We start from the raw sequence: 26,654 nt of genomic DNA, 5'->3' as shown, positions 1-26,654 counted from the left end.
CGCCACCCAGGGACTCCTGGAGGCAACTACAGAATAACTCACTGCCCTCGAGTGGATCCGACCCCTCCTTGGGTTTCCCAGGCAGTATCACTACGGAAGTAGATTGCCCAATCTTCCTTCTGAAGAGTGAGTGGCTGGTGGGTTTGAACCGCCAGTCTTCTGGTTAGCAGTCAAATGCCTTAGGCGCTATGCCACCAGAGCTCTAACTACAGAATAGTAATCAACGAATTACAGGAGGAACTTTTTAACAGGACAACTACAAAGCCGATGAATGGTGGTTAGTAACATTCTAAAGCCTGAGAATTTTACAGCAAAGCCCAGAAGGGGAAGCCAAGAAATAACTCAAAAAGCCCTAAACTTAAATCTAGTGGCACACAAGTCTGACTACGTTTTTTTATTTCATTTTTGGTTTCTCTACACAGGGCGGGAACTAACTTAGCCACAGCTGTGTTTTTCAACGTGAGAACAGTCCATTCTTGAACCACAGAGCTGCAAATGTCACCCTGGAATTCTCCCATAGGCAAACTTCCAGGTTTAGGTCACTAGCCCGAGTTGGGGCTGGGGTGCATTTCGGCTGAGCGCCATGGCAACTGCGATCTTGCCACTGAGGGCAGATACCTAACCATGGCAGATACCTGCATTTGTCCCACCTTTAGACAATGTGACCTACGCTAAAGATCCTGTGAGGTGGGCAGGCCAGGTATCCCTACCCCTGTGAGTAGAAGACGAAACAGCAGCTGGGGGAGGGCCCTGTTCCCTGGCACTCGGTTACTTGGCTGCAGAAGTCAGCGCCTCAGCCCCTCGTGAGCAAAGCGCCCAGAGTGCCGGACGTGCCCTGGAGGCGTACTTTCTATTCCGTACTTTCTATTCCGATTTGTAAATACCGTCGCTCCCACCCGCCCGGAAAACACTGTCTCCAAATGAAAAGGCATAATCCCCTTCCTTCCACTTGAGGAATCTTTGGTTGGCGGCTCCATCTTTCTTTTCTACAGACGCGGGGGGCTCGCAAGGGGTGGGGCGATGGGCGGGCTTGGGCCACAGGCAGGGCTCTGGGGGCGTCGCGCCACTGCCCGCGCGGCACCTGGAGCGGTCGGCTGCAGACTGATAACTTCGGGCTCCTCGACGAGTTTGAATCACGGGTGAGTCACCCCCAGTAGGGTCCCGCAGTTCCCTTCAGGGAGGAGGCGGGGCGAGGGTGTGGATTCGCCAGGGGCCGCCCACCATGACGGAGGGGACCCGGGCCGCGGGCGGGGATTCGCGAGGAGCCGCGGGGGCGGGAGCCCGAGGGCGGGCCCAGACACGGGCGCCACTGCGGGCTTTATATCCCGCCGAGCACTGGCTCTCACAGACTTGGGGTTCCCCGCGTCCGCTTACGCTCCCTCCATCCGCCCGAGGTCGCCTGCAGCTTAACCTCCCCAGCCTCTGGGGGCGCTACTGAATCCGCCAGACCTCGCTTTGGGCTCCTTAGAGATGGCGCCCCCCATTGGGCCCCGCGCCCTGCGCTCCGAGGCCGCTGTTTCTCTGACGCTCCTGCTGGGCTGGGTTCTCGCCCAGGTTACCCGCGCCGCAGGTGAGTGGCACCCGACCCCCACGCCTTGCCCTGGGGTGGCAGCAGGATCTCCTGACTTCCCTTGAGTAGCCCGAGGTGCCTCCCGCACCCACTGGCGTCAGCCGCGCTCACCCAGCAGGGTTTGAATGAACCGCTAGCCCCAGGGCGCGATGGCGCGGGACAATGTGGTTCGCGCCCTGGACCTCGCTGCCCCTTTCTGTTGGAGAAGTTTGCGCTGGGAATCCATTTTGTTGCATAAGTGCTTGTTTGGCTCCCGCTTTTAGTTGAGGAAAAGAGCTTTCAAGAATTCTAGACCCAGAATTATCTCATAATAAGGGCTACCGTGTAGTCCATGGAAACCAGCAAAGATCTTTAAACATTTGTTTGAAGGTGTGGGGCGTGGGGCTGCACCTTTCACAAGACCGCATCTGGACCAGTGGTTGAAAGGTTATCTTTCCTTACAAGTGTGTCTCTCCTGTAGTAGAGAACGGCCCTCGGTCTTGCAGAATGTTACTTGACTGGAGCAGGCACGGCGTTGTGCATGGCCCATATCCCCATTCCATGTGGGGGGATTGGGCAGAGACTGGGACCTGTTGAGTATCCGGAAAGCTGAACTTAATAATAAAGCATCCTCACCATATATGTCCGAAGTTGTGACAAGCCATTCCATCTCTGTGGACGCTTCAGTATAGAGAAACATTTAAATAAAAACGGAACGAGTTAAGATTTGACTTTTCATTGTATGCATTCCTAACTCTTCTGCACATGTAGGGCTTGCCCTTTTTTGTAACTTACTGAAAGCCTTTCCTAAAGAGACTGGCCTTCCTGGTAATTCGCGTCGTACCATCTTGCCCTTCTGAAGTTGGGTCAGGGACACCTTGGTACTTTGATGGTTTCTGGGCTGTGCTTCTAGGTCAAGTTATAACAGAACTTTTCTCTGTGAATAATTTCAAACAAAAATTTCAAGATCTTTGCAGATGTCCTTGGATTACAGAGTAGATCTTGCCATGAAATAATTGTGAGTCTAGAAAATTCTTGAAAGCTCCTTTCTTGATAATTCAGTAGTGAAGCTTTTGTAGTTAAAAACAACAACAAAACACTGAGGTTTATTGTGATAGGAGGGTGGAAAGGTGTTTTATATCATTAAAGAGACGTCTAAGAAGTGCATGTAATAATACTTATTTCTCTGACGTTTAAAGGGACTGCAGATATATTGAAAACATATAATTTAACTTGGAAATCCACTAATTTCAAGACAATTTTGGAATGGGAACCCAAACCCATCAATTATGTCTACACTGTTCAGATAAGGTAAGCTAGGTACAAACAAAAAGGGAAAAAGAAATTTAATGTTTTTGCTGTTTCCACTTTCCTGTGCTGAAAAACAAACAAACAGTCTTTTCAGCTAATTAATGGATGAGATTATTTACCAGATGACAAAGAAGAGGAGTCATTCATTGTAATTTGCTGGCCAGTATAGTATTGTATCAAGACTGAAACATTCCCAGACTTTAAATTGATATAAAGTTTTGGTTGCTTTTGGAAGTGATGGGGAAAATTCCTAAATGAAATAAAAACTGGAGAGGCAAACTTTTTTTGAGCCAGAAGTGGAGGCCATGACACATACATTTCTGGGTCAATGATAACTAACCTCATCGAAGCACAGACACCTTGTTCTTTGCTAACTGTCTAGACTGTGACCTGTGTTAGCCAAGAGGTGGGGAGGAACTCATATGTCTACCTTGCCCTCAAGCAGTGTTTGATTCATTAATCTTTGGATTCCGTGAATCAAAATTCAATTGCATACATGTTCTCTGCTAAGGCCAAATTAGTGACTCACTGTGCCTTGAGGAAAGACTCCTCTGTCTGTACCCTCAGTTGTCAAGGCTACTCTGCCCCTTCCATCTCCATTTCTGACTGGCTGCTTTCCCAAGGCCTCAGTATCCAACACATTCACTCCAAACGTCAGTGGTGTGCAGCATATCTTTCTTGATGGTTTTCTCCATATTCTTAACAAGTGTTCTAGGAAGAAATTCCTGAAATGTTCTAGGAAGCTTAGTAGAGAATGTGTTAAACAGAGGACAGCAGCTATGGAAATGCTTTCAATAGAAATTATAGAAAGGCACAAAAGTATTACTGGCTAAAATTAAAGAGTATTTTGTATTTTTTTTTTTAAATTGTTTTTCTCTTTTTTTTTAGCTCCTATGAAACCTTTTATAGGATTAGGAATGCAACTTCTAAGGATAGGGTGGCTCTTTTTGGTAGATGTTCTTGTTTTTTAAAATGAACTTTAGGATAACTATTGCCAAAGCAACAGGAAAGAGAATGTGTCTGTTTATGTGCATGTGTGTATATGTATATTTAGATAGATACAGATATATAAAGATAGAATACTTACATAACCTGAGATAAAGGCCAAATTTACACATTCTAACTACACTAGTCATTAATTCCCCTAATATGGAGCTGAAGTTTAACCTTAACACTTTCCTACTGGATACTACAAAATAAATTAATAATGAAAATAATATTTTAGGAAGAATAATTATCTCCTAAATATATCCAGACGTAAAGTTTGATGAGTATAGGGAAATACATTTATAATTGACCTGGCTTTTTAAAAGTATGCCTTTGTCAACTCTTAAGTTCTTAGACTTCATAAAGCTGTGTTTGTTTAAATGAGCACGGCCCCTGATCTACAGACATCCGGCAAGAGAGCTGCAGCTTGGGGAGTACTCACCATCGCAGGGCACTCCCACTGACCCAGGACAATGTCCCTATGCTCTCTGCCCCAGGCTAGAGGACCTGTGGGCAGTCCCATCAGCTTCTGCCTGAGACTACACTCTACCTCCACCCTCTCCGCAGATAAACAGGGTCCTTGATTAAAAAGGACCATAGCAAGCATTTTAGAGATGAGGAAGTGCTGTCCTGAGAGGGTGAGGTATGATTTCATGCCTTCATTGATGGTGAGTGCCCATGCCAGGACAGGAGCTGTGGTCTCCCCAGTGCCCCACACACCTTCTCCAGTAGGGTGTGCTGCAATCTGTCAGCGAGGTCCCGGTGCCTGGGGGAAGAGGGACAGCCTTTTCCATCCTGTCTCCTCAGTGTGCTTCCTGTCCTCCCAGTGTTTCTTGCCAGGAGGAACCATCTTAATCTGCTGCTCCTCTTCTCCACCCTCCTGCCCTAACTCCCGCCTGCCCTAACTGCTGATCCTGTCCTCAGCCACAAGATGCCACTGCTGGCCCAAAGCCCCCAGTTAGAGTTCCAACTACATTTTCTCCCTTTGGAAACAGTTTTGAATGGTGGTAGGGAAGTGTTAGTGACTCAGACCTTAGCACTGTACCATCACCTATATGTAATACTGATTTCATGGGAATGTTCTGGATTCTAAAATCAAATTTATAAATCTTCTGGAAAATAACCTGCTCCTAAATTGGTGACAGTCTGTATTCTGTTGGAATTTTTTAGTAATGCAGGTAGGACTTTTCTTTATTTCCAAGTCCTTGTGTTAAATTTTGCCATAGAATACATGGTTCCTGTGTGTGAGCTTGAAGGCCCCAAATACCCTGTCTCTCAGATGAAAAGTAGCCCAGAGAGTCAAGCAGCATCTTTCTGTCATCTGAGCTACTTGTTTGCCATCGTGGTAGAGAAGAATGATCATGTACTCACTCTCTTTTATAAATGGGAGTTCTATAATTTAAAAAAAAAAAAAAAAAAAAAATGCATTTTGGTCATTCTGGAATTAGATGGCCTCTCCACTTTTATCACAGGCAGTTAAAAATATGTAAGAAAAATAAAATATTTCTGTACCAATCTTGGTTTGTAAATTTTAGGATGAAGAGTAAGTTTACCAAAATCCTTCTACTCCAACTATTTAGTTCATATTTAAAACAAAACAAAACAAAAAAACCCCATGTTGTTAGCTCATATGCATGGATTTAGACAATTGAATCCATATGGTTGCTTGCCTCCCCCCTCAATTCATTAGTTCAACCTGTAAGTCCAAATCATCTCATACTTGTCTGGGCCACTATGTGCAAAGCCCCAAAGCCCTGCTGCTTAACCGGAGACACAAGCACCTGGGCTGTGTCGGAGAGCAGACTGTATTCATATGAAGTGCTTTATGGAGAGACAGGTTCTGGGGACAGAGGAGAAAGAGAAGAATTCTGAGGAGATCCGGGAGGTTCCTGGGGAGGGTAGGATGAGAGCCTGGCCTTGAATGGGGCATATATTACTAGCAGCGGGTGATGCTGAAGGGAAGAATAGTATAGCAGTCACATTACAGGCTTTTCTGCAGACTGTTTTGGAATGTTAGAAGCATTTCATTTCTAGTTGGAGTTCTTGAAATCCTTTCCTGTTTACTGTTATTTTGCAAAAGAAAGATTTGTCTTTAAGCTTCTTAGTGACTCAGACTAAGAATTTGTTGGGTACTGCCTGTATTGTTATTCTGTAGTCTTGGACAAGACCTATTCACATCTTACAAAATTGAGGGTAGCATGTAGCATAAGGAGACAGAAAGACCCATCTCTGTCACTCATTAATTGTGTAACCTTATACAAGTTACCTAGTGTCTCTGAGCTCCAGTATTCTCTAAGCAGATCCAATACCTGCTTAGAAGGATCATATCAAATGAAGTAACATGTGAAAAGAGCCCTGTACATTACCTGACATATAGTAGATTCAATAAATTATTAGTAACCACGTTAATAATGATGATGAGAGAATGCAATAAATAGAATGTACTGTGATATAAGGAGCCCTAGTGGCACAGTGGTTAAGCTCTTAGCTGCTAAACAAAAGGTCAGCAGTTCAAACTCATCAGCTGCTCTGTAGGAGCAAAGCATAGCAGTCTACTTCCATAAAGCCTTGGAAACCCTATGGGGCAATTCTACTCTGCCGTATAGGGTTGCTGTGAGTTGGAATCCATTCAATGGCACACAACCGCAGCAACTTTGATTTAATGTAATCAGACTAACAAAGAATTAGGTCTTGATGGAAAATTGCTCTTTCTCCCTTGCCATCATGACAAGTCTGCACATTAAGAGACGTTGTAACATAATGGTTAAGAGGCCAAACCCAAGAGTTAAATTATGTCTTGATGCAAAGTCTAGCTGTGTGGCTTAGAATGAGTTGCCTAATGTCACTTTGCCTCAGTTGCCTTATGTGTAAAAATAGGAGTGTTTACAGAGCTGCATCCTGGTTGCATCTAAACAGACAGCATCTAAAATGCTCAGCATACGAGATGCCTGATCAGGATTAGCTGTGGTTGCTGCTACATTAACATAGAATACCACAGCCAGAAAGGAGCCTGTCTTACTGGATGCAAATCATGATGTCCCATTTTTCTTTCTTTCTTTAGCACTAGACTAGGAGATTGGAAAAACAAATGCTTCCATACAACAGACACTGAGTGTGACCTCACCGATGAGATCGTGAAGGACGTGAATCAGACGTACACAGCACGAGTTCTTTCCTACCCAGCAAGGAATGGACATATCATCGCTGATTCTGATGTAGAGCCTTCTCGTACAAACTCCCCAGAGTTCACCCCTTACTTAGAGAGTAAGTAGGAAGAGAAATGGCTTGGTTTGTAATAACCTGTTATTCTTGCTGTTAAATCCATTGTCATGGAGGTGATTCTGACTCATACCAACCCTATAGGACAGAGTGGAACTGCCCCAAAGGGTTTCCAAGGATGTAGTTTTTATAGAAGCAGACTGCCTCATCTTTCTCCCTCAGAGCAGCTGAGGTGGTGGGTTCAAACAACTGACCTTTCAGTTAGCAGCTGAGCAGCCAACCACGGTACCACCAGGGCTCCTTTCCTCTTGTTAGGAACTTCTTAATACTCCTGTGAGCTTGTGATCCTTAACAGTCATTAGATAAAAAGATATTTATACATAAGCAATATGTATACATAAAATATTTTCTTTCTCAGAAACTGGTAAGTGCTACAATCCTCTTCACTTATTCTGGGTGTGGTAGGAGTTACACAGAACATGGATTCCAGATTTGACAATGGTATCTTCTAATAGCTTTCTCTGCTGGTCTGTCCCCAGACCCTACCAGCAGCTAGCTGGATGCTTAGAGAATAACAAATACATGAAGGCAGGGGTTTCAGCTTGTCCTCATACATGTATCATATATCCTGAATTATCTGTCCTATCCTCAGACCAGAAGTCCAATTTTCGGGTTTTTAAACACAGGGAAAGTCCACACAGGTTCCCTCTAATGCCATAATTGGGTTTTTCAGCCTGTTTCAGTCCATTGACCATGATTGAGTCCTGGGTATGCCAGCTCCTGCTGGCTCCCAGCCCACCTCCCTCGTGCTGTTTTTTAAGATGTGGAACATTCTCCTCCACAACCATTGCTCCAATAAGCTGGCTGTTTGGTCTAATAAGAGAATGCAGAAGATAGCTTCCAAGCAGGAGGTTTTAATTTGTTTGTGTGTTATCTATGGTTCTGGACTAGGCATTTTCAATAAACACACGTAGCACATTGAGAAGAGGGAAATCAGCTTTGCCTTTAAGGCCTACTGGTTAGAAGGAAAGTGTTGTGTTAGTGGTGCTTCTCCATTTACCCCTCTGACCACCCCATGAGAGAACAGTTTTTGGAAGTAGAGAGGAGGAGCCTGGCTGCCTTTCCTAAGCCTGTTTCAAAGATCCTTTCTTTAGGCTCTTCTAGGGCTTTTACCTGAGTATCTCTTACTGCATTTGGAAAGAGACCATGTGAGCAGCCATCTCCAGTAACTCTGCAAAGACAGTCATATCCATTCTCCCTCCCACTGATGACATCTCATTATTTCCTCTTATAAACTTGAGTTTTTGTAGGCGGTTTCCTCTTTGTGTAAGAGGGAACATATAAATAGAATGGTACAAAGTAGAAAATATGTATCTATTCATCTCGTGTATGTGTGTGCGTGTGCATGTGCATACACACGAGGGCAGATTTCCCAATAAGCAAAGGAAGCACAGGCTTACTTGTGCTTATTTATTAATTTCTAGTGAACAATCTCACGAGTTTCACCACAGTCATCCATGTGAGACTGTTCACAACAGATTAGAAAGTCAGCACAAGTACCTTCTTGCTTACTGGGTACTCCATTCTTGTCAGGGATTGTAAATTTGAAGAGACTTTGATTCTGTTAGAAGCTGCAGCACCGCTGAGAGAGGAATAGATGCCAGCCATACTCAGAAGCAGCACAGATAACCCCATGCTTCCCTTGGTTACTGGATAATCCAACACTGCATACGTACACACATACACACACACTCACACACACACTTTGTCCTGTTTGTATATAAATGGTGTTGATTGAGATTTTACTTTTATTCAACCAAAACACATGAGGTAATTGAGCCATTACAGAGATCCCAGGGTTAAAATAGGTTCCATGATGTACCGAAGACTTTCTGTGGGCTTTCCCATAGCCTTAAACATGGACTAAAACTGCACTGTTGACTACAGTAGCCATAACCACACATGTGGCCTTTCAGCAGTAGAAATATAGCTAATGCTAAGTTTCAAAAAATGTAAAAGATCTGAGAAAGTTTTTATGTCAAGTATTTGTTAAAATGGTAACATTTTAGATATATTTGGTTAAATAAAATATATTATTAAAATAAATTTCACCTGTATTTCTTTTAACTTTTTCTAGTGAAGCTACTCCCCCCAACTGAAAAAAAATTTACTGTCATTGAGTCAGTTTCAACTCACAGCGACCCCCATTGGGTTTCCAAGGCTGTAAATCTTTATGGAAGCAGTCTGCCTCATCTTTCTGCCACAGAGCAGTTGGTGGGTTTGAACTACCAACACAGAGCTCTGCTAATGTAGCTACTAAAAAACCCAGAACCAAAGCCTCTGCCATCAAGTCATTTCCAATTCATAGCGACCCCACTGGGTTTCCAAGGCTATAAATCTTTACGGAAGTAGAATGCCCTATCATCTTTCCATGGAGCAGTGGGTGGGTTTGAACCACTGACCTTCTGGTTAGTAGCCAAATACCTTAGGTACTATGTCACCAGAGCTCCTTAATGTAGCTACTAGGTGAGCTCTGGTAGCGTAGTGCCTAAGGCATTTGACTGCTAACCAGAAGGCTGGCAGTTCAAACCCACCAGCCACTCCTTGGAAGGAAGATTGGGCAATCTACTACCATAGTGACACTGCCTCGGAAACCCAAGGAGGGGTTGCTATGAGTTGGACCCAACTCAACAGCAGTGAGTTTGGTTTTGGTTTTTGGGAAGTTTAAAATTAGATATGTGGCTCTATTTCCACTGGACAGTGCTGCTGTAGACCAGGGAGTTGTGTTTCTATGCAGGGGTTTTAGAATCATGACTAGTTGTTATTAACTGCAGTAACTGAATGGGATTTTATTTGTATAGAGCTCTTTGGTTCCAACCAGAGTCATTTTCTGTATTTCAGCAAATCTTGGACAGCCAGCAATTCAGAATTTTGAACAAGTTGGGACAAAACTGAATGTGACAGTACAAGATTCACCTACTTTAGTCAGAAGGAATGGCACATTCCTGAGCCTCCGGGATGTTTTTGGCAAGGACTTAATTTATACTCTTTACTACTGGAAAGCTTCAAGTACAGGAAAGGTGAGTATTTGTTTGTTTTTGTAACTTGTTTTAAATTGTGGATCCTTGATTTTACACACATACACACACATACATACCCCACACACATACTTCTTCCCCAGATCAAAAGTAGCACCACAGGGACGGACTGAGAGGACAGTGTGTAGGACTCGGAGGGGTGCCTGCTGGAAGGGGAGTCAGGCAACTGGTCCTAGTTCTGCCTATTACTCTGACCAGCCTTGTGACTTTGGGCAGGGCCCTCTCAGAGAACCACCAGGGGTGAGATCAAATTATCACTAAAGTTTCTATTGTTGTTAAGTGCTATCAAGTTGATTCCTACTCACAGGGACCCTAATTGACAAAGTACTATATATGCCCCAAAGTATAATTGACAAAGTACCCTATGCTCCATAGGGTTTTCTGGGCTGTAATCTTTATGGGAGCAGATTGCCAGGTCTTTCTCTCATGGAGCTGCTGGAGGGTTTGAACTGCCAGCCTTTCAGTTAGCAGCTGAGTGCTTAACCATTGCATCACCAGGGCTCCTTCAAGGTTCTATGAGTCCTCACATTTCATGATTCCTTCCTCTGCTGAGGATCTCAGGCAAATTTTGTTTTCAATTCAACGATTAATACTTCTTTTTTTTTTTTTATTGCAAATACTCTCTAAAGGGCTAAATAGGGTTGTTTTTGTTGTTGTTATGTGCCGTTGAGTGGGACCCGACTCATAGTGACCCTTCCTTGGGTTTCCGAGGCAGTATCACTATGGAAGTAGATTGCCTCATCTTTGTTCCGAGGAGTGGCTGGTGGGTTTGAACCGCCAGCCTTCTAGTTAGCAGTCAAGTGCCTTAGGCACTATGCCTAAATTGGATGTCCTCAGTCTTAGAAAAGAAATCCTTAGCAGTGATCGAGGGAGCTGACTGATCTAAGTTACTTCTGATTCTTATATCTCAGGCCTTGATTGAAGCCTAGGCTTTAATCCCTCAGTGACTTAGTAAAGGGAAAGGAGTTATTCTGAGCCCAGATGAATTATGACCTCTTTACCTTTTTACAGAAAACAGCCAAGACAAACACAAATGAGTTTTTGATTGATGTGGATAAAGGAGAAAACTACTGTTTCAGTGTTCAGGCTGTGATTCCATCCCGAAAAGCAAACCAGAAGAGTCTAGAAAGCCCCGTTGAGTGCACCAACCAAGGAAAAGGCATTTTCAAAGGTGGGTGGCCCTGCTCAGCAGACTCCCAGAGGGCCAGCTCCGACCTCGGAGCCAGGATGATACTTCTTTTGTAAAGTATTCCAGGAGAAATAGCCCCCTGCCTTTTTAAAAAGTGAGTTTAGGCATTTAGAAATGTTTCAGTGTTGCTCCTTTGTATCCACAAGTATTTTCTTGAGCATCTGTCATGGGCTAAACTCTCTGCTGATCACTGGGCACATGGAACGTGCTTAGGATTTAGCATCAGATCGCAGATTTCTCGGAGCTTCTTTTTGTGCTTAAATCTTTCTTTTCATCCTGGGTCTGTACCTCTGGACCAACAGCAGCATTACCCAATAAATACTTGTGAGCACCGATGAAGGGGATTGTTGGGTACTGTCAAGTTGATTCTGACTGATAGCAGCCCTATGGGACAAAGTGGAACTGCTCCAGGAAATTTCCTAGGCTGAAATCTTCATAGGAGCAGATCACCAGGGCTTTTGTCCCCAAACGGTTAGTGAGTTTGAACCACCTACCTTTTGGTTAGCAGTGGAAGGCTTAACCATTATCCACCAGAGCTCCTTACAAAGGGTATAACCACCCCCCAAAAAAATAACAACCTATTACCATTAGGTTGATTCTGACTCATAGTGACCCCTACTGGGTTTTCAACATGGTAAATTTTTATGGAAGTAGATTGCCCCATCTTCCTTCCATGGAGCTGCTGTTGTGTTTGAACCACCAGTCTTCTAGTTAGCAGTCAAAGGCCTTAGGCACTGTACCACCAGAACTCCTTTTACAAAGGGCATAGGGGTATAAAGTTTAAGCCCTCAAGGAAAGAGATGGTGTATATCAGATATATCCAAGCACATGTGTGTGTACATGGCCAACACATCTAGGTACGTGCATGCACATAAATTGAGCTTACATGTACACTCCTTACACAGGCGTAAAGGAGTGGATGTTCAGCCATGTGCATGAGACCGAGAGCCTTGGAGTCTCCCTCCAGGGAATGGGAGGGGTGCTTGAGTACTTGAAGGAAAGAAAGAGTCAGAGGATAATGATGATGGCTTAACACCTTGCTAAAACAAGGTTTAAAATTTTCAAAACATATTTTTTAAAACTTTTCTGTTTATTGACATTACAGGAGAATAGGGCTCTCCTTCCCTCTGGTCTTGCACCTCTCCCTACTCACTGCCTTCAGATTAATCTTCCAAGAGCCCAACTCTAGTCCTGCTGCCTCTCTGCCTTTGTGCACACCCAGATCTCTGCCTCCCCTGTCTTTAAGTACAGAAACATGTCCTTGGAGAGCTCTTTCAGATGCCACCTCCATCTTACCACCACTGCCACCAGACGCCACTGAGTTAATTCTGACTCATGGCGACCCCACCTGTGTCAGAGTAGAACTGTGCAGCATAGGGTTTTCAATGGCTGATTTATTGAAAGTAGATCACCAAGAATTTCTTCCAAGGCACTTCTGGATACTCAAACTTCCAACCTTTTGGTTAGCAATTGAGTGTGTTAACTCTGTGCACCACCCAGGACTTCACATATGTCTCAAAGCTTTCTTATTACCCCAGTCAGTTGTCATCTCTTCTCTACCTGAATCCTGGTAGCATTTTGTATGTACCTTTCATTTATAATTCTACTATAATCATTACTGCCAAACTCAATATCGTATTTAACCGCTTATTTCCAATAGCTATTCTTGCTTTCAACTATGTGTATCTTTTCTAGACTGTGAACATTATTCAGTTTATTAAGTGGCCTTTTAAGTGCTGTTAGCCACTGTTCATTGCCCTAAAACACCTAGGGTTTGGTAAAATCTTTCCCAATAGAAGTGTGGTAGAAAGCGTAAAGGAAAGAAATTTCACATTATGCAAAAGCAGATGATGTAATCTGGGGTTATGTCCTCAATTCTGATAAATAGGATTGAAGCTCTTTCTCTTAAGTTTACTTGGTGCCTTTTATTTTTCAGAATTTTCTGTCATCGTTGGAGTAGTGGCATTTGTGGTCATCACCTTCATCGTCGTCCTGGTGATATCTCTGTACAAATGTAGGAAGGCAAGAGCGCGTCGAAGTGGGAAGGAGAACTCCCCACTTAATGTTGCATAAAGGAAGCACTGTTGGAACTGCCAACTACTGCAAATTTTGTTTTGCACTGTGACCAAGAACTTTTAAGAGAACAGATTATATGGAAACACAAATCAGTACTTTGGAGCATAGATACTCTTCGGGTTCAAAGAAAGTTCTTTATCTAACCTGTTACACAATGAGTATCCTGACATTGGCATTAGTCACTTTGGAATGTAATGGATTGGTACAACCAATTCAAAGGTTTTTTTAATTTTTATTTTAACACTATAGCACCTTTTGTACACATCATGCTTTAGACTGTACATTCTGCATTCAGGGTGAAACCAGATCCTTCCAGACAAACAAACAAAATGAACAAATGTCCTGAAAAATCCTGAGTGGACTTTTGGAGAACTTTTGAGTGTAAGACATGGGAATTGGGAGTAGGGGACTTTTCTAGGATTTTTTTCTACCATATGCCTGCCTTTTCATAAAATGCTGTTAATGGGGTTGGGTTTTTTTTTTTTTTTTATGAGTACTTTTTAAGTTTCAAAGCAACTGACAAACTTTTCTATGAATGTGTTAAATGCAAAAGACTCCATTTTGGGCACCCTTAATATGCATTACATTTTAGCACTTTAACTGACTTAAATGCTGTTGATTAAGCACTTGACAGCTAACTATATTTTTATAAGACTACTATACAAACAAACTACATTGAGTTTATGATTTAAGGTACTTAAAGCTTATATGGCCAACATTGTATATATTATATAATTTTTCAAAAAAAAAGGTTTTTATATGGGGATTTTCTATTTATATAGGTAATATTGTTATGTTTGTATATATTGAGATATTTATTTAATATACTTTTGTATAAAATAAAGGTGACTGGGAATTGTGACTATTGTATTCATTGTATCTTCCATTTGTTATTTATGATTTGGTCTTTGTGTGAGTCAGGTCTGCTGCAGTAACAAATGACCTTAAAAATCTCAGTAGCTTACAGCAACTTACCTTTCTTTCTCAATTACATTACATTGTGGTGACTGCAGCTCTTCTTCAATGTCATCTTATTCTAGGACTCATGCTGAGGAGGAGCCCCTCTTTGTATTATGGCAGAGAGAAAAGAAAAACAGTGGGATCAGTAGGCAGCCACATCTTGCAGCTTTAAGCTGCCTCTTAAAGTTTCTGCTCCATACTGACCCCTTGTCTTTTCAGCTTATGTGCCACTGGCCCAAGCAAGTCACATGGCCAAGTCTAACCATACTTTGCCTACCAGGAGGCACCATAAATCACATGGCAGTGGGCAGAGATATGTAATCTCCTTACAGAGAAGGGAGAAGAAATACAGTCTTGCAGACTTAGTTTTCTTCCCATGGGCACTAAATTTGCATTGAGGATAACAGTTGAAGAGAAAGAAAGAAAAAGTCTTTAGATTATTGTTTTAAAAGAAAAATAAAACAACAATGTAACATAAAGCATAGAAAGAGAGATAAGTGGAACATGGTCTCTAGAGTTTTTAAAAACATAAACTAGATTGAGAACTCCTTACAGTCAGGCTCCAGGTCTAGTTCATGTCTATAGCTCCTTTCGGGTGACTGCAGACAGTGGATTCCTGGACAGTCTTGGCTCCGTTGAGTTGACTTCATTACCTTCCTTTGTAAGGTAGAACAGCAGTAAGGCATAGCCATTAAGCACTCAGCTGCTAGCCAAAAGTGTGGCAGTTTGAACACACTATCCACTACTTGGGAGAAAAGACCTGGCAATCTGCTCTTGTAAAGATTATAGCCTAGGAAACCCTATGGGGCAGTTCTATTCTGTCTACAGTGTCTCTATGAGACAGAATCAACTTGACTGTACACAACAATAAAAAGCATTCTCAAAGGTGCATACATGAGTTGTCTACCATGACAAATCACTGCTTCATCATTATGGCTTTTCAAATACAAGGTTCCTACCATGTGTTCAGATTATTTGCTCAGTATACAGACTGAGTAAGTATGTTGAAAGGATACAACTGACATATACCTTTCTTGATTATAACCATGCAGAATCCCCTTGTTCTGTTCAAACGATTGCCTCTTGATTTATGTACAGGTTCCACATGAGCACAATGAAGTGTTCTGGAGTTCTCATCTTTTGCAATGTTATCCATAATTGTTATGATCCATACAGTCAAATGCCTTTGTGTAGTCAAGGTAACACAGGTAAACATTTTTCTGGTATTCTCTGCTTTTAGCCAACATCCATCCAACATCAGCAATGATATCCCTCATTCTATGTCCTATTTATAATCTATGTGGCTGGCATTTCTGGCAGTTCCCTGTTGATGTACCACTGCACCCATTTTTTTAATTCTCTGCAGCAAAACTTTACTTGCCTGTGATTTTTTTTATCTAATGGGAGCTCTGGTAGCATAGTGGCTAAGACATTTGCCTGCTAACCAGACCGCTGGCGGTTCAAACCCACCAGCCACTCCTCGGAAGGAAGGTTGGGCAATCCTACTTCCGTAGTGATACTGCCTCGGAAACCCAAGGAGGGGTCGCTATGAGTCGGATTTGACTCGAGGGCACATAACAACAACAACATAACAACAACAACAATGTCTGTTAAGGATCACAAGCTCACAAGAATATTAGGAAGTTCATAGTAACAAGAAAGGAGCCCTGGTGGTGCAGTGGTTAAGAGCTCGGCTGCCAACAAAAAGGCTGTCAGTTCAAACCCACCAGCCATTCCATGGAAGAAAAGACCTCGTGGTCTACTCCCATGAAGATTACAGCCTTGGAGGTGCTAAAGAATATTTCTACTCTGTCCTATAGGGTCACTTTGAGTCAGAATTGACTTCACAGCTCTGAGTTTCTACAGGATAACAATACTGAGCCCATTCAAATGCAAATAAAATACAGCAGAATAGTGTTGCTGTCAACTGTTTTGAAAGAGGTTTTTAACTGGAACTGAAAATGAGGTTCCCAGAACTTAGCTGGATCACATAACCACTTTTGCCTCTCACTTTGGAAGCCTAGGCAGGCACGTTGTTGTTATGTGCCGTTGGGACAGCCCTGACTCAGCGACCCCTCCTTGGGTTTCCAAGGTGGTATCTATGGAAGTAGATTGCCCAACCTTCCTTCCGAGGAGTGGCTGGTGGGTTTGAACTGCCAGCCTTCTGGTTAGCAGTCAAGTGCCTTAGGCAGTACACTACCAGAGCTCCTAAAACCAAACTCACTGCCATCGAGTCAGATCCGACTCATAGTGACCCCTCCTTGGGTGTCCGAGGCATTATCACTACAGAAGTAGATTGCCCCATCTTCTTCCTTCCGAGGCAGGCATAGTCTAGGAAAAACACCCAGAGGGCACAGCCACCTGAGAGCGGTCCCACAAGAGGGACTCTAAGCAAGCATTCAAATGAGTTGACAATGCAGTTCACCACCCAGCTACTAATAAATTTTAAACCCAAGGAACTCTAACCAGCATTGTCAATGAAATTCTAAATATGAAATATTTGATATAATATCATATTCTAGGGAAGAATCAATGAGACAAACCTTGTTAAAAATGATAGCAATTTTGGAGAAATTAGAGGAAACAGGCCAATGGTTGGTTTATTTGGTTGATGTTGTTTGTTTGCCATAATCAATCTACTGGAAAGATTGCTGGAAAGATTGAATCTCACATTGTTGTAGCACTCTAGTTGTACCAGAAAAAGAGGGAGCACATTTGTAGCAGAGTCTACAAAAGAGATGTTGACATGGGGACAAGTCCTGGAAGAAGTGCACTTTGGTCATTATCTTGGATTCCTGGTCACATGGGGTACCCAGGACAAAACTTGATGTACTACTACATGAGGAGGCAGAACTAGCTCCAGGAGAGAGTGGCTGACCAGGCATTTCCATGCCAGGAATAATTATGGTGTTATGTAATTCCATGGCCTCCTAATCTGAGGAATTTGAATTATCCACTAAAGAAGGGATAGATTGAAAGCAGGTCTGGGTACAAATGAGGTGACTGGCTGTTCACAGGGAAAGAATTCATTACAGACCTGAGTGAGGCAGAACTGTAAAGATTGGAAAGTTTCTATGAATTTTAAACACTCGTCACATTGCCACATCTTTCCTTATCACTGAGACTAAACAGTTGCTGCTAGAATCAACAGTGTGACTGGCACTAGAGCAGAAAATTATACATGCAGGCAGTCCCCGGGTTACAAATGTCTGAGGTATAGACAACTCGTACTTGCCCTTTCATGTTGTGTAAATTTGCTCTCACTTTGAAACAATCAGGAGCTCTGGTGGCGCAGTGCCTAAGGCATTTGACTGCTAACCAGAAAGATGGTGGTTCAAACCCACCAGCCACTCCTCGGAAAGAAGACTGGGCAATTTACTTCCATAAAGATACCACCTCGGAAACCCAAGGAGGGGTCACTATGAGTCGAATCTACTCGACAGCAGTGAGTTTTTTTCTATTTGAAACAACTGAACCAACCTCTACTCACAACAGATTATTCATCACTATCACCTTCACCTGCTGCAGGTGCAGCTTTTAAATCACTGAAAGGTCTAAAGCTTTTTCTTGCACTGAAGTAAGGCTAAATAAGAACCATATGCACCTGTTCCGACTTACCTACAAATTTGTCTTAAAGACACATTTAGAAACAGATAAATTTTGTAACTTGTATTAATTCTACACTGCTATCCAGAAAATACTGCCCTCTGGTGGGCCAACTATTATATTTCATTATTTATCCTGGGTTTCCTGCTCTTGGCGACCCCTCCTTGGGTTTCCCAGGCATATCTATGGAAGCAGATTGCCCAATCTTCCCTCTGAGAAATGGCTGGTGGTTTTGAACCTCCAGCCTTCTGGGTAGAAGTCAAATGCCTTAGACAGTACGCCACCAGAGCTCCCTTTTTTTTTTTTTTTTTTTTAATACAGAAAATACTGCCCTCCAGTGGGCCAAATTATATTTCATTGTTTATCCTGACCCGTAAAGCTAATTGTTAGTAAACTAAACATTATGCTTTGAAGAGATATTTTCACCATCTTAAGTTACTGATTGGGAGCTCTGGTGGCGTAATGCCTAAGGCATTTGACTGCTAACCAGAAGGCTAGCAGGTCAAACTCACCAGCCACTCCTCAGAAGGAAGGTTGGGCAATCTGCTTCATAGTGACACCGCCTCAGACACCCAAGGAGGGGTCGCTATGAGTTGGATCCGACTCCACAGCAGTGAGTTTGAGTTTTTGGTTAAGCTACTGATTGAGTTTGGTTATATATAGGAAGATGAATATTTGTGAAGGAACTCTGGTAGCGTAGTGCCTAAGGCACTTGACTGCTAACCAGAAGGCTGGTAGTTCAAACCACCAGCCTCTCCTCAGAAGGAAGGTTGGGCAATCTACTTCCATAGGGATACTGCCTCAGAAACCCAAGGAGGGGTCACTATGGGTCGGGTCCAAATCGACAGCACATAACATTTGTCAAAATCCAATGATATTTTACCTCAATTACAGCTGATAAAATACCATCTAAGTGTTGTTGCTAGCTGCGGGACTAATGTCTCAATTCATGGCAACCCCATGCACAAAGGAACAAAACATTCCCCCGTCTTGCATCATCCCATGGTCAGTAGTGACTTGGATGATTGTGATCATTAGCTGATTTTTGGGGGTAGATCACCAGGCCTTTCCCCCAGTCTCTTAGTTTGGAGGCTCTGATAAAACCTGTTCAACATCATAGCAACATGTAATCCTCCATGGCTTTTCATCAGGTGCATTGGGCTGAATTACATAATCTAAATACTCTGCTAACTGAAAGGTCAGTGGTTTGAATCCACCAGCTGCTATGTCGGATAAAGATGTGGTAGTCTGCTTCCATAAAGATTTATAGCCTTGGGAACCATATTGAAAAGTTCTGCTTCCTATAGGGTCACTAAGAGTCAGAATTGACTTGAGAGTAGTGGGTCTGGTTTTTTGCTTTTATCTTCTTCTTACATAAATAAAGAAACAATTACCTCTACCCATCAAAAACTGAGCATACTCACCCCTAGATATTCTTTTTTTTTACCTGTTCTAGGATATGTGTATTTAACATGTTTTATAGTTCTCCAATGGTTTCCTAAGCAGGTTTATTACTGTTATAACATAACGTGACATTCATTCAGATGGTTATAGTAGACATTTGTTCCCTATAGCCCCTCTTTTCTGGTTGGGGATCCAGGTGGCTCTGGCTTTGCCAATCACATCCCTTCTTCATGGCTGCAGAAATTGGTTTAGGGGTTAGAAACACAACAGAGCTTCATCTAAGAAGAATGAATCCCAGGACTTTCTCTGGGAATGTTAGGATGCTCTCTTTCTTGTTGAACATAAAGAAGACACACATAGTCTTGAAAGCTGCTGAAGGAAGCCAGCCTTAAATATCAGAGAGTAGTGTGGAATGAAGAGAAAAATAAAGTCTTTGATGACACCACTGAGCTGCAGATCAAGTCTTGCTGAAGTTATCCCTACCCCTACCATTGGACATAAACCAAGTATTGTTTAAGAAAATTTGTGTAGGATTATCTGTTACTTGTAATCAGAAGCATCCTAAATGATGTTGTATATATGATCAGGGAGTGTAATCATAGAGGAAGAAGATGCCTGTAGTATAAATAGCTTTTAATGTAAAATAACATCCATTTTCATGCTAACTTGCTCACTAAATTACTTTACACCTGAAAGCATCTCCTTGCCAACACTATCAAGTCTCCTTTCCTATTTGATCACTCCTATTATAAGGGTGCTCTGGTAGTGCCTAAAGCATTTGACTGCTAACCAGAAGGTTGGAGGTTCAAACCCACCAGCCACTCTGCAGAAGAAAATGGAACAATCTACTACAATCTACTTCCATAAAGATTTACCACCTCAGAAACCCAGTGGGGGTCACTATGAGTCCGAATCAACTCAATGGCAGTGAGCTTGGGGTTTTTTGTTTTGTTTTGTTTTGTTTTTTGTTTTATTAGAATGTAAGAAGCCCTGGTTGTACAGTAAGGAGCTCTGGTGGTGTAGTGCCTAAGGCATTTGACTGCTATCCAGAAGGTTGACAGTTCAAACCAACCAGCCACTCCACAGAAAGAAGAGTGGGCAATCTACTTCCATAAAGATTTACTGCCTCAGAAACTCAAAGGGGGTTGCTATGAGTCAGAATCACCTCGGTGGTAGTAAGTTTGGTTTTGGTAGTACAGTGGTTAAAGTCCTCAGCTACTAACCAAAAGGTTGGTGATTTGAACACACCAGCCACTCTGCAGCAGAAAGATATTGCAGTCTCCTCCTATAAATATTACAGCCTTTGAAACCCTGTGGGGGCAGGTCTACTCTGTCCTATAGGGTTGCTATGAGTTGGAATCAATTCTATGGCAATGGGTTTTTGGTATTAGAATGTAAATATACTGTAATATTTTGTATTTTAAAAAAGTAATCTTTCCTCAACCCCACAGAACTTCTTCACTTTCTCACTACCCCACTTCATACTCCTTCTTGAATACTGTTGTGGATTGAATTATGTTCACCAAAAAGATCTGTTCAAGTCCTAATCCCCAGCACCCTATTAATCCCCATGTGATCATGTTTGGAAATAGGGTCTTTGCAGAGGTCATCAATTTAAGATAAGGTCGCTTTGGATTAGGATGGGTCCTAGTCTAATGACTGGTGTCTTTTAAGAAAAAGGAGAGAGAGAGTTGGACACAGAAATACAGAAACACACACATAGTGGGAAGATGGCTATGTGACGAACGAAGCAGGAATTGGAAAACTGCAGCTACAAGCCTATGAATGCCAAGGAATGCTAGCAACTACCAGAAGCTTAGAGGCAAGACAAGAGTCTTCCCTACAGTCTTCAGAGAGAGTGTGGCCCTGCCAATACCTTGATTTCAGACTTCTAACTTCCTGAACTCTGAGAGGATAAACTCCCATTGTTTATGCCAACAAGTTGTGGTCACTTGTTATGGCAGTCCTAGGAAATTGATATACCATTCTTCATTTTCCAACTTCTAAATATTGGATAACCTTAGAGCTGCAGGTTATTCTCTATCACTAATCCTGCCCTAGGTGATTATGTACACGCTCATGCTCTAAATATCATGTGCTGATAACTCCCAAACTCTTCCCTACAGTCCAGAGTTACACGAGATCCAACTACTTACACAATATTGGGACTTGCATGTCTAACAGGCATTTCAATCTTAATGTGCTCATGAGAAGCCTTTGTTTCCACCAACTGTTCATTTCCAACACCTGCTCCTCCCCCGTTTTTCCCATTTCCCTGGGCATTTGCCCAGGCCAGATCTCTTAGTGTCATCATCGACTTCTCTTTGCTTCTCCTATACCACCTGCAATCCATCAGCAAATCTTATCAGCTCTACCTTTAAAACATATGCCAATGCCAAAGGTCACCTCCATCTCTGCTCTCATCTAATTCAAGCAGCTCTCATCTCCTACTGGTGTACCTCTGTGACCTACTAGCTGGCCTGTTTCCCCTTTGGGTCCTCTACTGTCTATTTTCCTTACAGCGGTCAGAGTAATCTCCTGCCTTATTTATGTATGACGGCTGGTGGTTCACACCTACCAGCCACTCCTGGGAAGGAAGACTGGGCAATCTACTTCCATAGTGATACTGCCTCAGAAACCCCAGGAGGGGTCACTATGAGTCAGATTCAACTCCACAGCAGTGACTGACTGACTGACTGACTGAGATATATAGATAGATAGAGACATATATATATATATATATATATATATATATATATATATATATATAATTTTGTTGTTGTTGTTGAGAATATACAGAGCAGAAACATATAGCAATTCAAGTTTCTACATGTAGAGTTCAGTGACATTCATTACATTCTCCCAGTTGTGCAACCATTCTCACACTCTTTTTCTAAGTTGGTACTCCTCCATTAATATAAACTCATTGTCCCCTAAGGTTACTATCAAATCTTTCAACTTCTTATTGTCAATTAGTCTATATAAACCAAAAAAAAAACAAACTCACTGCCGTCGAGTCAGATTCAACTCATAGCGACCCCTCCTTGGGTCTCTGAGGCAGTATCTCTATGGAAGTAGATTGCTCAATCTTCTTTCCGAGGAGTGGCTGGTGTGTTTGAACCACCAGCCTTCTGGTTAACAATCAAACGCCTTAGGCACTACACCACTGGAGCTCCTAGATGCTATATAAAAAAAACCAAACTCACTGCCTTCGAATCAGATCCAACTCACAGCGACCCCTCCTTGGATTTCTGAGACAGTATCACCAGCCACTCCTCAGAAGGAAGGTTGGACAATCAAATTCTGTAGTGATACCACCTCGGAAACCCAAGGTGGGGTCGCTATGAGTTGGATACAACTCTGCGGCAGTGGGTTTATCACTACAGAAGTAGATTGCCCAATCTTCCTTCCCAGGAATGGCTAGTGGTTTTGAACTACCAGCCTTCTGGTTAGCAGTCAAATGCCTTAGGCACTACGCCAGAGCTCCTGGATTCTATACAGGTAGATCTTAAAAGGGATTAATGTTTAAGGCAGACATTCTTTAGTAGTTAAGTTAAACTACTGTTCCTTTTCTTTTCTTTTTTTTAAAAAAAATGTATTCTGGTAAGTGTGTGTATGTGTTGTGTGTAACAGGGAAATAAGGAGGCCTGGTAGTGAAGTGGTTAAGTGTTGCTAACCAAAATGTCGGTGGTTTGAAACCACCAGCTGCCCCAGCATGGGAGAAAGATGTGGCAGTCTGCTTCTGTAAAGATTTATAGTTTTGGAAACTGTGAGATAGTCCTATTCTGTCCTCTAGGGTCACTATGAGTCAGCATCAACTGAACAGCAATGGATTATACAGAAAACAAAACATTTGCAATTTCAACATGTTTTTACATGTACAATTCAGCGACTTTAATTATGTCCATGTTGTACAACAATCATCAAGAGTAATCCTTTTAAAAATATAAGTTATGTTTTCCACGAGTACTGTCCTCAACCTTTCAGTAGTTCTGCGAGGTTTTTGCACTGCATCAACGTGGCTAATCTGGAACCACCTTTCCCAGATTCCTCTTTCCTTATGTTTCTAGACTGTTGTTATTTGCCATGGAGTCAGACCCGACTCAAAGCGACCCCTCCTTAGGTGTCCGAGGTGGTATCACTACGGAAGTAGATTGTCCCATTTTCCTTTCGAGGAGTGGCTGGTGGGTTTGAACTGCCAGCCTTCTGGTTAGCAGTCAAGTGCTTTAGGCACTACGCTACCAGAGCTCCTTGTTTCTAGACTAGAATTTATCAAAGGGACATTTGCAGAAGATTTGGACAGGAGAAGTGAAGCAGCAGCCGTTACTCTTTCAAGTTTGTCATTAAGGGTGGAGAGAGAGATGCAGAGGAACAGCTGGCTCCAGCTCGTCCTCACTCTCCCTCTTCTGTAACCAGCTTTTCTTTCTGACTTCTAGCCTTGCTGACCAATAGACACTCCAGGTCCTCCACCAGATGCAGAAGGAACAATTTTCCATAGGTTTCTTCACCACCTGTCTGGGAGTCCAAGGAGGAAGTGACCACTTTCTTCTGTGGTGTTCCACAAAGACTTCAAGGAAGAAGTGGCTGTGAGCTGACACTCCTTCCCACAGTCCTCCAGCGTTCAGAGCGGAGCACTCCATTCCTTGGTGGCTGCACTGGGAGCATGAGGACCACAGCATATTCATCATAGGCCAGTCCATACACCAGGTGCCCCCTACTCCACCCTGCCAAGCTCAGGCCACCTTCCCAGTCCTTCATCATTTAGTCTTCATTCCTGCGTGGTGCAAACAATTAACTTTCTTGGATGCTAACAGAGATGTTGGAGGTTTGAATCCACCCAGGGGCCTTGGAAGAAAGGCCTTGCAATCTATTTCCAAAGAAGCAGCCACTGAAAACCCTATGGAACAGAGCTATACTCTGACACACATGGGGTCTTCATGAGTTAAAGTCAACTTGGTGGCACTGTTTTTCCCTATTCAAGAGCCATGATAGGTCTTTATGACTTTCCATTCACAGGGCTCCTATAGCAGTATAAATAGGAGGATACAGCCCATGTAATGAGCTCTGGCAGTGCAGTGCCTAAGGTATGTGACTGCTAACCAGAAGGTTGGCAGTTCAAACCCACCAGCCACTCTGCAGAAGGAAGACGAGCAATCTACTTCTATAACGATTTACCACCTTAGAAACCCAGTAGGGGTCACTATGAGTTGGAATTGACTCGATGGCAGTGAGGTTTTTTTTTTTTTTTTGGTTTGACACAACCCATGTACACACAACTGTAACTTTATCCATGCTTTTAACATTTTGTTTAAATTTTAATTTTGGATCCCTTTCCACTAGCTGGTAGAAACCATTCCGGGAAATTTGGTGATTTCCCTTGAAAAATGCCTTTTCCCTGGAGTTGTGTCCAAGTCCACAACCCCCACTACCATTATTACCACCTGCTAGATCCCTTCCCTTCCTCTCTGGCTATCCTCCTCCTTCCCTCCAGCCTGGGAAATCCTTTCCTTGTCTGAGGGTAGTGGGCTGGGTGGGGAAGCTTCACTCTTACTCATAATCATGTTCTCATTGAAATCTGTTGTCTGCACCAGTCCTATCTGTTCAGACTGTTTTGAACCAGCAGAGACTACACTCTCTCTGCTTTCAGCTACAGTTCCCTTCCCCAAGGCAATGGTTATAGAACTGCCCTAGCTGATTAAACAGAGAGAAGGGTCAAGATTGTGCATGTGTATCTGATTCCCTGAAGGAAATTTGTTTGTTTTCCTGGATGCTTTTAAAGCATTGCTTTGTTCCAGTGTTAGCTTCATTCTGTGGTACCTACCTGTAGTGTGGTCTCCAGACCAGCAGCATTAGCACACCTGAGACTTGTTAGAAAAGCAAATTCTTAGTCCCCACCTTATTGAATTAGTAATCTCTGTTTTAACAAAAAGTCCTTCAGGGATGCTAATGTCCACTAAAGTTTGAGAAACTCTGGTTTAATCTATTAATTAATCAGAAACAAGTGAATACTATTTACTGCCAATGAAAGGTTTGGAGTAGCTGCAGACCCAAATGGGCCATTCCCAGCCCTTGAAGAGACGGTCAGTATGCAAGCTTCTCTGAAGCCAAAACAAACAAAAAATGTATAAGTGCATGCTAGGAAGCTTTCTGTTGTCAAGGGAGTTAACTAGTCTAGAGTTTTCCAGCCTCTTCCAGCCTAAATTCTATGATTATATGTTATTAGATAGAGCATCAATAATTAATAATTTAAAAATAATACTTTTTTTTTTCTGAGGGAAATTAAAATCACCACCATCCATGAGGCCACCATCCTGGACAAGCTTTCCATCATTTTCCTACTGGGGAAACAAGACCAGCAAGCCTCACACTATCCTCCACAAGGCGACCGGCTGCTACAGCTCTGTGTTGGTATGCTTTATCCCTGTGCCCAGACACTCCTGTGCCCAAGAAGCTGTTGATGATGGCAGGTATTGACAACTGCAACACCTAGCCAAGAGCTGCACTGCTACCCTGGGCAACTTTGCCAAGGACACCTTTGATGCCATCTCCAAGACCTACAGCTATCTCTCATCCCTAACCCCTGGAAAGAGACCAAGTCTCCCTATTAGGAGTTAACTAACCATCTCATAAAAAGCCACACTAGACTCTCCAGTGCAGAGGACCCAGGCTCTAAACAAAAGTGACTTAATTAAGCCTGCAAAAAACATATTATACAGAATACTTGTTTACCTGCCATATCCTCTTTGTTATGGTGGTTAGATGCCATGGAGATGGTTCCTAATCACAGCAACCTTATGTACAACAGAACAAAACACTGCCCAGTCCTGTGTCATACTCACAATCTTTGTTATATTTGAGCTCATTATTGCAGCTACTGTGTCAATCCATCTCGTTGAGGGTCTTCCTCTTTTTTGCTGACCCTCTATTTATCAAACATGTAGCTCTTCTCCACAGACTAGTCCCTCCTGATAACACGTCCAAAGTACATAAGGTGAAGTCTTGCCATCCTTGCTTCTAAGGAGCATTCTGGCTGGTATTTCTTCCAAAAGAGATTTTTTCATTCTTCTGCCAGTCCATGGTACATTCAATATCCTTTGCCAATACCATAGTTCAAAGGCATCAATTCTTTCGTATTCCTTATTCATTGTCAAGCTTTTGCATACAAATGAGGTGACTAAAAAGACCACGGCTTGTGTCAGGCACACCTTAGTACTCAAAGTGACATCTTTGTTTTTGAACAATTTCAAGAAGTCTT

At 42.7% G+C, this 26,654-nt stretch overlaps 1 protein-coding gene across 1 annotated transcript; it reads left to right on the top strand.

Moving 5' to 3' along the window:
- Window positions 1–1,470: 1,470 nt before the first annotated feature.
- F3 (coagulation factor III, tissue factor) lies at window positions 1,471–13,426 on the top strand. Its single transcript, XM_007936125.1, has 6 exons — window positions 1,471–1,570; window positions 2,749–2,860; window positions 6,909–7,111; window positions 9,968–10,146; window positions 11,176–11,335; window positions 13,290–13,426. The coding sequence occupies exons 1-6, from the start codon at window positions 1,471–1,473 to the stop codon at window positions 13,424–13,426; spliced, it is 891 nt and encodes a 296-aa protein (XP_007934316.1).
- The last annotated feature ends 13,228 nt before the right edge of the window (window positions 13,427–26,654 follow it).

This window comes from Orycteropus afer, unplaced genomic scaffold (assembly GCF_000298275.1).
Source record: "Orycteropus afer afer isolate SDZICR_OR568_19922 unplaced genomic scaffold, OryAfe1.0 scaffold00033, whole genome shotgun sequence".
NCBI lineage: Eukaryota > Metazoa > Chordata > Mammalia > Tubulidentata > Orycteropodidae > Orycteropus > Orycteropus afer.
This window is presented reverse-complemented; position numbering and strand designations above follow the sequence as displayed.